At 34.6% G+C, this 16,798-nt stretch overlaps 1 protein-coding gene across 1 annotated transcript in view; it reads right to left on the bottom strand.

The window, feature by feature from the left end:
• Positions 1–4,759: 4,759 nt before the first annotated feature.
• The window catches only part of Chd64 (transgelin calponin-3), a 75,489-nt gene continuing 63,450 nt past the window's right edge, over positions 4,760–16,798 (bottom strand). Inside the window, exon 4 of the mRNA XM_081729026.1 lies at positions 4,760–5,532. Coding sequence (XP_081585152.1) covers positions 5,362–5,532 — 171 coding nt within the window. The 3' untranslated portion in view covers positions 4,760–5,361. The remainder of the gene's footprint in view (positions 5,533–16,798) is intronic.

The following is a 16,798-nucleotide window of genomic DNA, read 5'->3' as shown; positions in this document are numbered from 1 at the left end:
ACATGACAATAAATCTGATCCAATTGTGGGAAGACTTGATGTGAACTAACTGAAAATTAATTGAAAGATAATACAGTCCATCGCAGTAGTTTGAGGGAAAGCTCCATTGTATTTCTAAGCGCAAGGAAAGGCGAGTTGTGAGTTAGAAGTTTAAAGGGAGCGCCTAAGACATACTTTTGAAATTTCGTAAGGGAGTTTTAAAACGAAAAAAAGTTCCTGCTCATAGGTGGGCAAAGGTTTAACACGGGGATGTAGGTCGGATAGATAGGCTATAGACTGACAGACTAATGACTTTTACGTCTTTGTAAGAGCACCAAGCCGCAGCCTTCTTGACTCGCATCATACATTAATACGTGCTCAATATTATGTTGAAAAAAATGTAGAATAGGTGCCTGCGTGATGGCGGCTTTTGTTGTAAACATTCATCTCCTTAGTCCAGACCAGTTTGCGTGGATTCCATTTGAAAGCGTTATACAAGGGGACTGCTATTAACGAAAGGTTTGCATAGAAATTGTATAATAATTCACCATAACCAAATAGGATTTTAGTTACTTGATTGTCATGTTGGGGAAGATCCAAGATGGCGTGCATCTTGGAACTGTTCTGCCTGACTGTCCCGTATGAAATAACATGGCCTAAAAATTCTATTTCTTGTACGCCAAATATGGATTTCTTCAGGCTAAGAAGTGAAAATTTCTCAGCTACACTGAGAACAGTGTCTAATGAGGCTAGAAAATATGCAAATGTTCGACCTAAAACGGCGCAAAATTTCTGGTCGCCAGGTCGCTATTGGCGATTAGAAATTTAGAGCTGGCGACCAGTGTACAGTATGAATGGTTTCTATCTAAACTAACAGCTGCGCAGTTCCTCTTTAGCACGAAAATAATTGTCACTGAGTGTGAAGTCTTCACAACGGACATGGAAAGTTAAGTGTTCACAACGTTTTAATTCGCTCCTCTAACATATTCAATTGAAAACATTATGAGATTGCCAAATTTGCCTCCAATTCTCACATTTTGTGCAGTTTTACCTGTGAGAGGCTTCAACAGTCTCAACAAGAGTTAAGACTGCCTAAAGGAATTCACTGAAGACTGACACACTGGATGATTTGCTGACAATTTCTATCAATGGCCCTTCACTTAAGGACTTTGATCGAAAAACTACAATCGACAAGTGATACTTCAGTGCAGAGAGAGAGAGTGTGTTGCATGAACGTAAATTCTTAAAAGGTAAGATATTTGTTAACATATATATGAATTGTCCAATTCAAAATTGATTATCTTGAATCTAATTGTCTGGCTTTGAAATTTTATACCTTGATGTAATCTCTTCCTTTGTCAAACCAAAGCCCTAAGGGGGGGAGGGTATCTCATAATTTGTACGTGAGATATACTGGCGACCATCATTTTTTGGATTGGCGAGTGCGTCTGATTCCAAAATTTTGCGCCCTGCCCTAAAACCAGAAAATCATCAATATACAAAATAAGGTGTGTGTTGAAAGATCTCTTAAAATGAAGCGGAGATTAAGGGTCAACTTGGAGTGACCCTGTGGCATTTTAGTGAGACAATTCTGGGAGAATGGAAAATCAAGGTTTCTAACCGAGAAGGCAGTGGAATCTTGCACTTCCGGGGCAGGGTTTAATTGATAAACTCTGGACAAAGTCTGCACTTCCCATATAGGCAGCTTGTGCTAGTTGATCGAAAGGTCTTATCCACATGCAATGGATCTGAAATTTTTCCCGAATTTTGCGAAAGAACACGTAAACTAACACCATCAGCATGTCTTTACTATTTGGTTTCGGAACTGCAATTAAGTTATTTTGATCAGAAGTATTAGAGCGACAAATGACACCATTATTTAACAATTGTGCCTTTACCACGCAGTTTATCGCGATTTTATGGGGAATAGTTAAATATGCAGTTTTAAATGGTACTCTTGTCATTCAAATCTAATGAGACTTTATATGCGTCATGGAGGAAAATTCTTGATCCATCCATTGGAAACAAGTAACATGCTTCTTAAGAACTGGTAAGAGTTGTTCCTTTTGGGGGAGGGGGAGGTCACTAATGTGAAACCTACTATAGTTATGTGGAGTGTAATTTTAGCTAGTCTTTCTTTTTTCTTGTTTTGATCTTGTTGGGCTGACGGCTCGCACAGCTTCCGTATATTGAGAACTTTCGCTTTGTTTTCCTCTTGAGTGAAAGGAACGCCAGAAGCTATTACATGTCGCTTGAACTTAACAGTGAGTGAGGTTAACTATTGGAATGCAAACGTTAGCGGAACTAGCCACATGTGCTGTGTAACATTTCTGGAGTGCATAAAAGTTTGGCGAGTTTATGTAATAAGTACTACAAGCGTCCGTAAGAGGTGCGTTGAGGAGTACCAATCTCAGAGCGAGGGAGAATTACTGTGGTGTCTAGTTTTGAAAGCAAAATGCGCCTGTTGCACAACCTGAATAGCTATAAATGAAAACACTAAGTTCAGACTAAGAATTGAAATTTTTATATTATATATATATATATATATATATATATATATATATATATATATATATATAATTTTAAAAAAAAGGAGGTCAATGCCTTAACCAGGAAGAATAAAGTAGTGTTTTTCCAGCTGCTTGTGATTAGCTTATAACTATTTTCTTATGACATTTTTCATTGAACGCTGATTCTTTCACCCAGTACCATGAAGAAGACTGTAGCAGTATGGTTGCACTTGCTTGTAAGGTTACAGTTCCGCTAAAGAAAAAGCATTTCACTACTTTTAATTCTACCATGATATCCAAGACTATTCGGTCCATTTTGTTTCATTTGAGCTTCTTGCCATTAATTTTTACACAAATTTGTTGACAATTCAGATATTGTCGGAAGTAGAATTGAAGATGATGGCAGTGATTAAAATAGAGCGAAACATACACAGATCTAGAAGAGGCCGATATGAAAACAAGTGCCAAAACTCACGAATTCCGACTGAAGTTGGGACGTTCTCTTATGTCTGGTTAGGAAAAAAATCTTGCAGTTTAACGTCCCATGATTATGCCCTTTAGGCTAAGGGAGACTATGATTAAGGCAAGTGAACGATGAAGAATTGGTGGAATGAGAATGTGGAAGGAAACTAGAGTACCCCGAGAAAACCTATGGGCACAATGTTTCCCACCACAAACTTACTTGGCAAGGAATTGAACCAGGGACCACACGCATCAGAGATAAATGTTCTACCACTGAGCTACCGTGACTCCCTATCGTCTAGGAGTTAGCAGGTGACGATGCGATTGACACTTAAATGAGAAGTACTAGGGAAGATACATTTATTTCAAGACAACTTTAGGATTTCTTTTAGGTTAACGTCTCGAGACTAAGGGAGACGGCGGTGATGATAATGGATGAGACTGTAGAATCCCAAGACCCACGGACGTGGTGTTTGTCCACCACGAAGTCGTCTTGGCGTGAGCGAGACCCCACGCACCTGAGATGAGTGTTCTCCCATTGACGCACAGGGGCCTCCAAGTGTTCGTAAATTTTTGTTTTTCAGTTGATAGAGGACTACTGAGTTTTAGATTTAATCGATGCTACTGTCGAATATGGTTCCACAAATTTGCAAAATTTTGTAAATTGTTATTTTACCAAGAAATAGTGCTACTGCACACTAACTGTGCAGGTTAATATGATTAATGAATAATTTCAGGAAACTTATACAATACTGTGTTCCTCTTATTTTCGTAAAATAAATGGCAGTGGAGTTCCTACATTCGCTTGTACGTCCGATGTTCTTTTATATACTATTTTATTTCTGTGTAATTTTACTTTCGAGCAAGATAGTGGAGAGGAAGGTAACTATGAAAATATCTCATTCATATTTCAACGGATTTACACGTTTCATGGTCCCTACATGAAAGTGATTTTTGGATATGTGTGTTTATCTACCCGCTCGTTCGTCTCAATGTAATGTTGATCAATCCAATGTACTGATAACTAAATATTAATAATTTAAATAATGTGGGAGGTAACTGCAGATAGACTACTAATTATTAATTATGCACGTAGGCTAAGGGAGACTGTGATAATGAGATGGATGATAATGACGGAACGAAGTAAAGGGAAACTAGAGAACCCCGAGTAAACTCACTGATACGGTGTCTATCCATCACGAAGTTTACATGGCGAAAGCTGGGATCGAATCAGCACTAAACGCACTAGAGGTGAACGTTCTACCACTGAGCGTTTCTTAGTTTTGTAATGTTAATTTTGTTAGAAATTTAGAATTGTGAAACGATGAGAATGCTGTAATAATACAATCTTTCTATCACATGTCGATTTCGGTTTATGATATTGAATAATATAGAATTTATAAATTGACAAAATTTTAATAGTAATATATGCCATAAATTCTTAAGTACCAAAAATTCGGAGGGTTTCGATTAAATTAATATCTGTATTGATATTTGTTTACGATAACTTAATAAATATGTAAGGATTATATTCGAAGTTATAAATAATACGAAATTTATTGAGTTAATTATACTTTGATTGATCTAAAAATCTACTGATTACTTTCATCAGTCAGTTCTCTATTGCAAACGAATTTGGAACTGTTTCGTTTGCCTTATTGTGGGATGAACGATATGTACGTAAGATTTATATCTACTGAAGTGACACGCATTATTCGTACATAGATCAAATTGTAAGTTATTAAAATTTAACAGTGTTAAACTGAAGTCAAATAGGAAATTAGGACTAGTGATCAAGAAAACAAATATTTTAACTTACGAATCTATATACTTTTCAAAAGAAATGTACAGTGTTAAAGAAAACTGAAAGGAATGTGAAGAATAACTTACAAAAAAATCCATAAAATATTTTTCATACATACAACTTTTTTTCCTAATTGTTTCCAACATTTTTTTTTATCACATCATTGTCAATCAATCTCAACATTTGTATATAATATATATTCCCTAAGTTTCTCATAAATAACTAGTTAATAGACTGCAAAAGTAATATAAACTATACACATGGAATAATGAATGTAGCACCAAACAGTTTTCTTTCAGCAAAAACATTTTCGTTTTCCTCGTCTCTTATTATTTACCACATTATACAGAATTGATCCATAAAAGGAATGTATGTGGGACTTACAGTAAGGAACACATTAGTCAGCACAAGAAAAAGGATTCTCTAAAAATTGACTTTTCTCGTAAGATCTCTATACAAAATATGGAATTCTTTCTTAATGTGTACATAGATAGTATATGAACACTTCCGAATCGCTGTTCTATTTTTCTTTTTCATTTCTTTTGAGTCTTTGACAGTCCAAATTAAAAGAGAAAAAAAAAACTTTTTTTTTAAACACCTCTGTGTTTACATGTGCCTGGTATTTCCAAAGTTAATACCACTCTGGTTGGCCCCTTTGTTGCTTCCGTACTGAAGACTGATCACTCCCTGACCAGCACGAAGTTGTTCTTCACTGAAATTTCTGACGTTCTTTTCAGCTTCTTTTGGTCCAATAGCTGGTTTTCCATAATTGCCAGCCTAAATAGAAGAATGTACCGTTAACAAAAGATTTTAAACCAACATTAATTTGTTGTAAAATTATACACAATCATTTACAATTTAATCTACAGTCAAATGTGAATAAACATGTTTCCTAGCGACGTGAAAAATAGAATTGTTACTATCTTGAGTTTTACTAATCTTAAATAGTGTGTACATTTTTAGTGTTACAAATTTTAATTATAATGGAAAGCTAGCAATATGAAAAACCGATTAACATGGGCGATTTCGAGTTCAAAGCCTGCGCCATTTTCATTGCAACTTCGATTGCTATCTTGACAATTAAACTGGATACCAATTTTGTAACAATTTTACTCTTCAACAATTCCAGAGTAATAGTCGACATGACTAATCGCCGCGGCATTCCTATTATACAACCACCTTTGTGGTTATAGAACAAGAACAAGAGTTTATATTATATATATAAAAAATGTGGCCGAATTTGAGGAATGAATTCCTCAACTGTTGATTAAATAATAACAAAACAAATATTAAAATTACGCTTCAATAATCTTATCTAACAAGATAGGCAGTATAATTACAAGATCTAACAACAATACAAATTATCAGACCTTCACACTAAACTTGTCTATTATTATTAAATTATTATTATTTATTTATTTCTATTTCTATAAAGTACAGAGCGAAATAATTTTCTGATGATTGTATAATGTTTAATCGATTTTAAAAATTAGACTACTAGAGGACAACCTTTGGAGAAAGACTTCAGCAACTCCTAAAAAGTAAACTATTGAGCAAACACATTCAAGTCGGGAACAGAATTTAGAAACACTATGCATTTCTAGACTTTTCTTCTAATTTTTAAATTCCTTAAAGTTTGTTATGTAGTTTATAAACATCCTCTATATATTGAATTGATCTGAAATCAAAGAAATCTTATATATAAAAGAGAACGTACAAATCCTTTGTTCCCTCATCACGCTAATACGGCTGAACCAATTTCTTTCATTTTTGGGGGGTTATTAGGATTTGGACCCTAGATGGTTTTTATCATATCACTTTAATTTTTAATTACCAGTGTCTTGAGATAATTGACCATTCAAGTGTCCATAACGTACAAATCCTTTGTTAGTTCATCATAGGTAAAAATAAACGTATTTATATGCAACCCGCATGACCGTGTCACTCGGCGGGTTAACATAAATGACAGGCGATATAATGTTAACATTTACTGCAAGCATATTTCACGGGTATTAAACACATGAGATATGGAGTTGTGCATTTAAATTTTCATTTCAACCCAGCGAAGCGGGTAATATATGCTAGTATACTATATTATCAAAATTCAATTTTACTGACATTGTTAACAATAGTTTTACCGAAGAGTGGAGTAGTTGTCTAACAATCGCTGTTAACTAAATTATTACAGTTCTTTTGTTTCAATAAACTCATATAGGCTATAATGCAATATTCTTGGATGGCCTAAATAGCATACATACACAAAATCAAAACTCTGTTCTGTAAAATTTTTTATAATTAATTTTTAACTTCTGCTATTAAAAATTCTTCATAATTTTTCACAAACTGTATTGTAAGGTCGCTTTAGAGATCTGAATAATACTCACAATTTAAAATAAGTTATAAAAATGGAAACATATTTAGGGTGTCTACTAAAAGTCTAAAATGAAATTTCGTGACTTGTTTACCAAACCATAAAATTTCGTAACATTCTCAAGAGTAAATTTGGGTGCGAATTAGGCCGAATTTTCCTACTTGCGATAGAAGCATGCTTTACTTGAGATTTGGAAGCATGTGAAACCGACCACAGACATTTTTGGTGTTCAATTTGGACATTTTGACATTTTTACATATATATAATCGTAAGAAATGGCGATATATATATATCGAAACAATTTAAAAGATGCGTATGTAAGATAATGTAAAATCACACTGATATTAGATGATTGGAGAAAAGCAAGTATCAGAGCCTTGTTCTTTTATACACTTTTGGGATAAACGATTTCACGTTTAAGTATACGAACATTACGCGCAAGTACGACTGCTAATCACTGAAATTAAAGTACGTGGTATCACGTAGAAACCTCCGCAAGTTCTATAGCAGTGGTTAGAAACCTCCGCAAGTTCTATAGCAGTGGTTTCCAAAGTATGGGGCGTGAAGAGCGAGCAAGGAGAACATAAGCTACGGACAGAAGTAAACCATGAAATTATGAATAAAGCCCCACAATTACAATTAGCTTTAGCAAACTTTACGTACCCTACGTGTTTGACTACTAAATACTGCTCTAAGTTATCCCTAACTCGTAGATTTTAAGATTTCTTTTCACAATAGCATTGGCTCTTTTCTTGTTGGAAATAATGAAAAACAAAACTTAAATATAATTTAAGTGGTTTACAATGAACCAAGCATGTATACTTAAGTATTGAAAAACAAGAGCTGCATTTAAAAAAACACAACTGCTTTACAATGAGCCAAAAATGTATACTTAATTACGCCATTTCTTACAATTATTAAACTCTCAAATACTGCATTACGAATGTTGTAACAAAGAAACGTTAAATAAGTTACAAAACACAATATAACTATTGAGTAAGAACTGTGACTTCATTGAGAACTTAGCTGATAAAAAAATAATAATACTGCACTAAAATGGTATGCAGAAGTTTTGGAAATAAATATAAATTATCAGAAAATGGTAAGTATATTATTATTATTATTATTATTATTATTATTATTATTATTATTATTATTATTATTATTATTATTATTATTATTATTATATTGACTCAGAAAAAGTCGAGCTTGAATTTTGGCCCTGCCTATCACTTGTTCAACCAGTACCAAGAGGTACTGCGGAGAAGTCCAACTAACCACCTCCCAGACCCGAGGGCACGTCTTGCTCATCCATTTGGGAAGTACCCCGAAGGCTGCCCTTCCCCGGTAGGAACGACAGGGTATCAGGTCTATCTCATTTTAGGACGAGGTACGCCACGCATTACCGGTACCAATAAGTAATTTAGTCCATCTGCACCAGGCAAGTTGTATGAGAATAAATAGTCGAGTTCATTCACGGTGGTCCAAAACCAATTGCAAAAAAAGAACTTGTTCAAAATAATCCTCCACAAGGCTTATTTTCTTCCTCTAGTCATAAGCTACTTACCTGCTAAATTTCAGCCCTATTGCTCAATATTTACAGGATTCAAACCTTTTTGTTCATGTTGTATTACCAATGTTCTAATGCTACACTTTTTGGGAGGTATACATTAGGGATGGCCAAAATATCCGGATAACGGATATCCGGATAAGAAATTATCCGGTATCCGTTTTTGAGGAAACGGATAATCCGGATAACGGATAATATCCGGATAACGGATAATATCCGGATAACGGATAATATCCGGATGACGGATAACGGATAATATCCGGATAACGGATAACGGATAATATCCGGATAACGGATAATATCCGGATAACGGATAATATCCGGATGACGGATAATATCCGGATAACGGATAACGGATAATATCCGGATGACGGATAACGGATAATATCCGGATAACGGATAATATCCGGATGACGGATAATATCCGGATAACGGATAACAGATAATATCCGGATAACGGATAACGGATAATTTCCGGATGATGGATAACGGATAATATCCGAATGACGGATAATATCCGGATGAAGGATAACGGATAATATCCGAATTACGGATAATATTCGGATGACAGATAATATTCGGATAATGGATAAAGAATAATATCCGGATAAAGGATAATGTCCAGATGATATATAATATTCGGATAACGGATAATATTCGGATGTCAAATAACGAATTATGTACCGATAATGAATGATATCTAACTTACGGATAACGGAGAATATTTGCGTGAAGAATAAGAAGACAATTATTGAATATCTGGAAATTAATTATTGCTGACTATAAAATAATTGTGAGATTGCCTTGTTCGGGTTTTTACAATTGGTTAATAAATTCAATTTTTTATTACAAAAAATATAGGATAATAAGTTTCAGAATATTATATTATATATATATATATATATATATATTGTGCGTGTTTGCATTTTAAACGCTTAAAATAGGGATGGGCACGAGTCGAGCCAAAGGTAATTTTCTCTAGTCGAGTTCCCAGCCGAGTCGCTGTTTTGAGATAGAATTTCGAGTCGAGTCGAGTTTGATAAATGGCTCGCTCGTTCAGTTCGTTTTAGCTCGTTTAGAAATCATTACCTCATTAGACTATAAAGCAAAGCCATGAGATTTGTAAGCAGTAATGTGGAATATTTTTAGTGCTGCTCACGAGATGGGACACTGCTCGTATCTCGTTTCGTCTCGATAACGAGACGACAATAGATTTTTATAACGAGACAGCTTCAAATACGGTAAGCATCAATATAAGTATATACTGTAGTTCTTACCATCAAGGCTCAGACCTGCACGGTCTAAGTTTTAAGACCAAGCAGAAGCTCACTCCGGGAAGTGATGTTAACCGGCTCAACTCGGTTCAACTGAGTGAACAGCTTGAGCCGGCTCGGTTGGGATAAGACAACGGCTCGGCTTAACTTAAACGGACGGCTTGAGCTGGTTCGTTGCGATGAGCCATCGACTTGACTCAAGTAAGCAGGTAGCTGAAGCCGGCTCGGTTGAGATGAGCCATTGACTCTGTTTGACTCTGCTCAGGTGAGCCTTCAGTTCGTTGGGTTCGGTTGAAATGAGTCCATCGGCTCGGGTCGACTCGGTTGAACTGAGCCAATGGCTCCAGTGTGCTCGGTTAGGGTAAGCCATCAACTCGGTTCGGTTCCGCTCAGGTGAGCCACCGGCTCAAGCCGACTCGATTGGGATGAGCCATCTGATCGAGCCGGCTTAATTGGGATGAGCTGTTGTCTCGGCTCACTTGTCTGTAGGGATGCGCACGAGACGAGTCGAGATTTAAAACTGTTTCGACTCGTCTCGAGAAAACGCTGTTCAAGGTTTTATATTATATTATATTATAAATATATTTAAAACCTTTACATGCCGTACATATAAGCTTTTTTAAAAATAATTTACATATTACGTAGCAAATTGCGATACAAATTATATATTGGAGCTCCCTCGTGGCTAAGCAGTTAGCATACGCGCCTTTGGCGTGGGAGACCCGGGTTCGATTCCCGGCGGGAGCTCATGTGGTTCGGAATCCACGTTAATCAGTAGGTCCACGTCTCATATAGCCTCGCTGCTGAAAGGGACGCTAAAACTAAAATCAACTCAACAAATTATATATTCATACGGGAAGTCCAATAAATACGCAAGTACTTGACAATTGCATTCATTATGAAGGAAATTATGAATTACTTTCGTATTTATTGGATTTCTTCTATGAATTTATTATTATTATTATTATTATTATTATTATTATTATTATTATTATTATTATTATTATTATTTTCTCGACTACAAAGATACAAAGAATAATAATTCAGTCACTAGTAACCTAGAAGCGAAAGTGACTTCTAATTGGAAATAATAGTCTAGATCTATGTATTTAATTTCGGGTAGATGCTACAGGGTTCCTTAGAATTTACTGCTTTTATTATATTTATATTTTATTATATTATATTATTGGTCAAGTTTAGCGAAATAAGAGTTTTACCACAGAGACAAATTGAACAATTAGGGTCAGAAAAACAACGCATTGGCTGTTCTTTCTTCAAACATACACACACGAAGAGAGAGCCCATTTGGTCAGGATGTTTTTTCAGTTAGCTTTGTGGCGTCTCGCAAGGAGAAATCTTGCAAGTATAGTATTCATGTACAAAGGTAATATGACGCTGTGTCATAAAGATAATAAAATAAATTAATAAATAGCACCATATATATAACGAACTCAGGAATTATTCCCTGGGGAATTCCTTTCTCACAAAACCTGCCTTATTAGCAGCTTAAATTAACAATTGATTAAAAAAAAAATATCCTGCTTAGTATTCACAGAGAATATTTTTTTCAAAATTTAAATTTGATGGGTGCAACAGTAGACTTTTAATACATTCACAATATATCCACTGAATTGCGAAATAGTCTACCTCCAGACGCACTTAATTTCTTAACCATCCCCAGGTTAATCGAACAGTTTGATACATTTGAATGTGACTTAAATTTATATTCGTAACTATTCTTATTAACAGTGGCGTAACTAAAGGCATGAGGGCCTCCCCGCAAACAGCGTGGAGTGGGGCCCCTTCTCTACGTCCAACTTCATGATTTGGGGCCCCTGATAGCTTGAGACCCCCGCAATGTGGGGTCTGCGGGGCCCTTATTTACGTCCCTGCTTATTAAACACGGAGATTATGAAGGAACGGATGTACTGTACAAAATAGAATAAAAGTATCTAATTCGGATTTATATAATCCCACAGTCCAACCCAAGAGTGAACCACAAGAGATTGACTTTCTGATTTTAAACAAGATAATGTGCCTAGCTGAGACTTTACATTCTGAAGATTATATTAGTGAAAATTATGCAAATGCAATTTTACAATTTAATAGATATTACTAAATATTGAGCCTCCCCGTAGCTATGTGGTTAGCGTACGCTTCTTCGGCGTGGGAGTCCGCGGTTTGATTCACGGTAGGAGCTCATGTGGTTCAAATTTCACGTTAAGCTGTAGGTTCACATCTCATACAGCTTTGCTCCTGAAAGGGACACTAAACTATAATCTAATTTAATATTACTATTTTTTTAATGGCTTACCAAGATGACGTGAATTTGACTGCCATCAAATCCGTTTTATATTTTCACCTAATCCAATGGATATTAATATAACAATTATAAGACACGAATGTATATAAATATTCAGAAACAAGTGTATACACACACACACACACGCATACCAAATATCAACACTTCAAGACTATTTTGCAAGTGGTAGACTGAGCTGCATCACGCAGTGTTATCTTCAAACAAAACTTCTTCGTTTTCCCATTAACGTCTCATATAGTCTCGCTGCTGAACGGGACGTTAAACTCAAAATCAACTCAACTTATTTTCCCATTTTCTGAGCTGAGCTGATTTTGAGTTTAACATTCCGTTCAGCAGCGAGATTATATGAGACATGAACCTACTTATTAACTTGAAATCCGAACCATATGATCTCCCGCCGGGAATCGAATCCGGGTCTCCTACACCAAGGGCACGTACGCTAACCGCTTAACCACGAAGGAGCTCAATCATCTTCCCATTTGTCTGCATTATTTGATTCACCCACAGATTTGTCATACATATTTGCACTTGTCATTGGTTTTAGCATTTTCGTGGAGGGTTCAAACTTGTCACAATCTGTAAGCTGAACATACTCAGAAACTAAAAGAATTACGATCATTGTGTACGATAAAGAACTTCGTGCTTGAAACGAGTGTTTCATTTTTCTCTGAATATCTTTCTTCAGGAAAGAGTCGGTTCTCTGTATTGGAAAGAGTGAAGAGCGAATTTATATTTTATGAATGGATAACATTTTAAGAAGTATATACAAAACATGCCGCTTCCGACATAGCCCTGAAGCATTTCTTTTAGCGGTGTCTCCTAACTGGCTGTCCCCTGATGTCCATACCCCCTACCTTCTCAAGTTGTAAATTGAAAAGGGACAGAAACATTCCAGATAACCACATACTCAGATTTCAGTTGACAGTAATAAAACTATGGGTAGGTAGTAAACAGTCTTTTGTAGAATCACGTTTTGCTTATTTTTGAATATTTCTGTGAATTCGACAATACAACAGCGTAAATACTGACTGGTTTTATTACTCCTACTATCGATTCAACTAAAAAGAACAATTCTCGACGGTCGAACTATTTTTTTTCTGTTCTCTAGAAGTGAGAATCAAGATGCTAGATGCTAAATGAATGTAAATTATGCACGGTGGAAAAAAACATTTTGTTAATTTTTTTTTATTTAAATCGTTTTTTCATTTAAACCAAATCTTTCTCCTCTTATACTACAGATCGCGAACTGAAGAAAAAACATTAGGAATTAGTATTAAATATTAATTATACAATTTAAGTGAAAGTACCGGGGTTGAATTTTCAATTAATCCCCAATCGTTAACCTATTTCAACCCCAAACAAAGTTTCTTAAGAGTCTTCATCCCGGCGAAATTAAAATACCGCTAATTTTAGAGTAATTATGTGATATCTTCAAATAGATAAAAAAAAATCGAAATGTGGAACAAGAGCGCCCTAGACAATATTATTTTACATGAGAAACCGTTATCACGACTCACTTATCTGCTTTCGATTTCGAGCCATTTTGAAATTCGGCATTTATTTTCGCGTTTCTAAACAGCTGAAAACGGAAAGCCACTAGGTGGCTTGTGATAACGGTACCTCACGCAAAATAATATTGTCTAGGGCGCTCTTGTTCCATATTTCAATTATCTTTTATCTATTTGAAGATATCACATAATTACTGTAAAATTAGCGGTATTTTAATTTCACCGGGATGAAGACTCTTAAGCATTACGGAAAAAGTACAACAACTGCATTTTATCAACATTGCATTTTTTCCCAAACGTTACTAATATTTGGTAGGGCATATTTTAAAAAAAATCAGAACTAGCTTGCGGCACGAAATACATATAAAATCTATAAATTTCGCCTAAAGTTATAAAATCTATATCTATCTATCTATCTATCTATATATATATATATATATATATATATATATATATATATATATATATATATATATATATATATATATATGTATATCTATATATATATATATATATCTATATATATATATATATATATATATATATCTATATATATATATATATATATCTATATATATATATATATATATCTATATATATATATATATATATATATATCTATATATATATATATATATCTATATATATATATATATATATCTATATATATATATCTGGGAACAAACAGACATGCACATAAAAGAATTTTCTTCTTAAATTCGAATGGTGATTTCCTCGTTGGAATAGTTTATGATTTACAAATCCTATGTTACGAAGAAAAGAAAGCAGGATTGCCTTGTTACCCGTTCAAAATGGAATTTTCCCTAATCATTCTCTGCATAACACTCATATTCGTACTGTGCTGTACATACATTTGAGTCTCATCGTATTATGATTATTATCCTCCATAATTGAAATAACAGAACAGAAAAGGGGTTTTACTTATTTTCACTTCAAATTAATTTATTTCGGAATTTGATTTTAATAATCACTTGATTGTTTAGAAAATCAAATGTTTTAAATCTTGATTTAAATCATAATGATTTATCAAAATTAATCCAATGCTCCAGATTAAATCAGAATTAATCCAATCCTCCAGATATAGCATTTTTACTAAATGCTTACTAAATCCAATAAATTATTATAGACTGCCAATTGCTCATTTAGACAATTTACGAAGTTCACTTTAGCGCAACAGTTTTATACACATTAGATATCTGGATAGTTACTTAAGTGTTGTTAGCATATTTAAAGTCTATAAGATATCATGACATATAATTATTAGTTTTAATTAACTGAAATGAGAAGAAAATTAAAGCCCGCTGGCGAAAGGTTAACTATTAACTTTAAAAATACCGGTCCCTTTTTGAAGTAATAAATGCTGGTACGGTATTGGTTTCAAGGAAAATACGTTTCTGTGTGATTAGTTACTTCGAAATAATTTTAAAAATAAGCAAAGATTTTCGAGACATTCGAGTCGAATCAAGATTTTTACGAGTAGTCTCGACTCGACTCGTGTCTCGACTGAGAAATTCGAGTAGAGAGAGAAGTTTGTCTCGACTCGAAACAGAGTCGAAATTCGAGACGTGTCTCGACTCGTGCGCATCCCTACTTCTCGGTTCGGCTCCATAGCGAATGAGCTATGAGCCTAGCCGTTCGAGCCGTTGACAAACCCGGGCCGAGTAGTTTTGAACATGTTTGGCCGGCGCCCTATAACTTTTAACAAATTTTGGCTCGAGCCCGAATACTTGCTCCCACAGGATTCAAATTCCAACCTCATGAACAACGCTCTTGCCTCCTAGATTTCACGACTACCTAGGTCGCAGTCAACTAGTTCTTCGTATTCAGATACAAACTGCCTATCTTTCATGTTTATACATGGTGTTAAATAATAATAATAATAATAATAATAATAATAATAATAATAATAATAATAATAATAATAATAATAATAATTGTAGTAGAAGTAGTAACATTGATAATAATTATATAATAATTATATTGTCTATGTGGAATAATTCAAGAGAGTACTTGAAACTACATACAGGATTTGGCTCGTTTTGGCTCGACTCGACCCGAAACTCGAGCAAAATTCGAGTCGGGTTGAAGGAAATTTTTCGAGCCGAGTTCTCGAGTCGAGCTAAAAGATGTCTGTTTCGAGTCGAGTCGAGTTTCAAAGAAAACTCGCTCGAACTCGCTCGTGCCCATCCCTAGCTTAAAAGTTGTAGGGAAAAAGGAAACAAAACATGTATTTAATCAATTGTAAGTGAAAAATGAAGTATATCTGTTTACAGCTCACTGTTATGTCGTGTAGCCTGTACCGTAAAACATTATTAATGAAAGTGAATGATTATGAAGTGACTTAGTGGAATAGATTTTCAAATTTCAGACGAGTCGTAAATTTTCTGTAGTTTCGTGGGCTATAATAGTTCGTCCAAGTTTTAGGTCTCAAACAATGTTTATTGTTACATGATTCGTAATATAGAAACTATAAGTTTATGAGGTGATTATACGAACAAAATGAAGAGCATTAATAAATGTTTGAAGATATGCAAGTCAGTATACAATATACTGTAATAATAAACATATTTAAATGTTGTTACATTTTACTCTTGAGGAGTTCTTGCGCAGCGAAAGGCTATTGATCAATTCTTTATTAAATTAAGAAACCAACAGAGCATACATTTTCTACATAAATTACAAAACGAGACAAGAAAAATCGACACCAGACGAGAAAAAATTCCGAAAATCAAGACTAGATAACAGTTCTATAATGGGTCTCGAGACGAGAAGAGAAGACCAGAAAATATTATTTTCTGTCTCGTCTCATTTATGAGCAACATCAATTGACAAACATATTGTCTATTCGTAAATATGTCATCTAATAATACAAATAGCGTTGATACCAAGCGCACGTGACCTCAACCTCACGAACTGATCGTGAGTTTATTGAGCGTGATGTCAAGATCATGATGTAAGTATAAAGTCGTGTGAGTA

Source organism: Thermobia domestica, chromosome 1, assembly GCF_964235325.1.
Source record: "Thermobia domestica chromosome 1, izTheDome1.hap1.1, whole genome shotgun sequence".
Classification (NCBI taxonomy): Eukaryota; Metazoa; Arthropoda; class Insecta; order Zygentoma; family Lepismatidae; genus Thermobia; species Thermobia domestica.
This window is presented reverse-complemented; position numbering and strand designations above follow the sequence as displayed.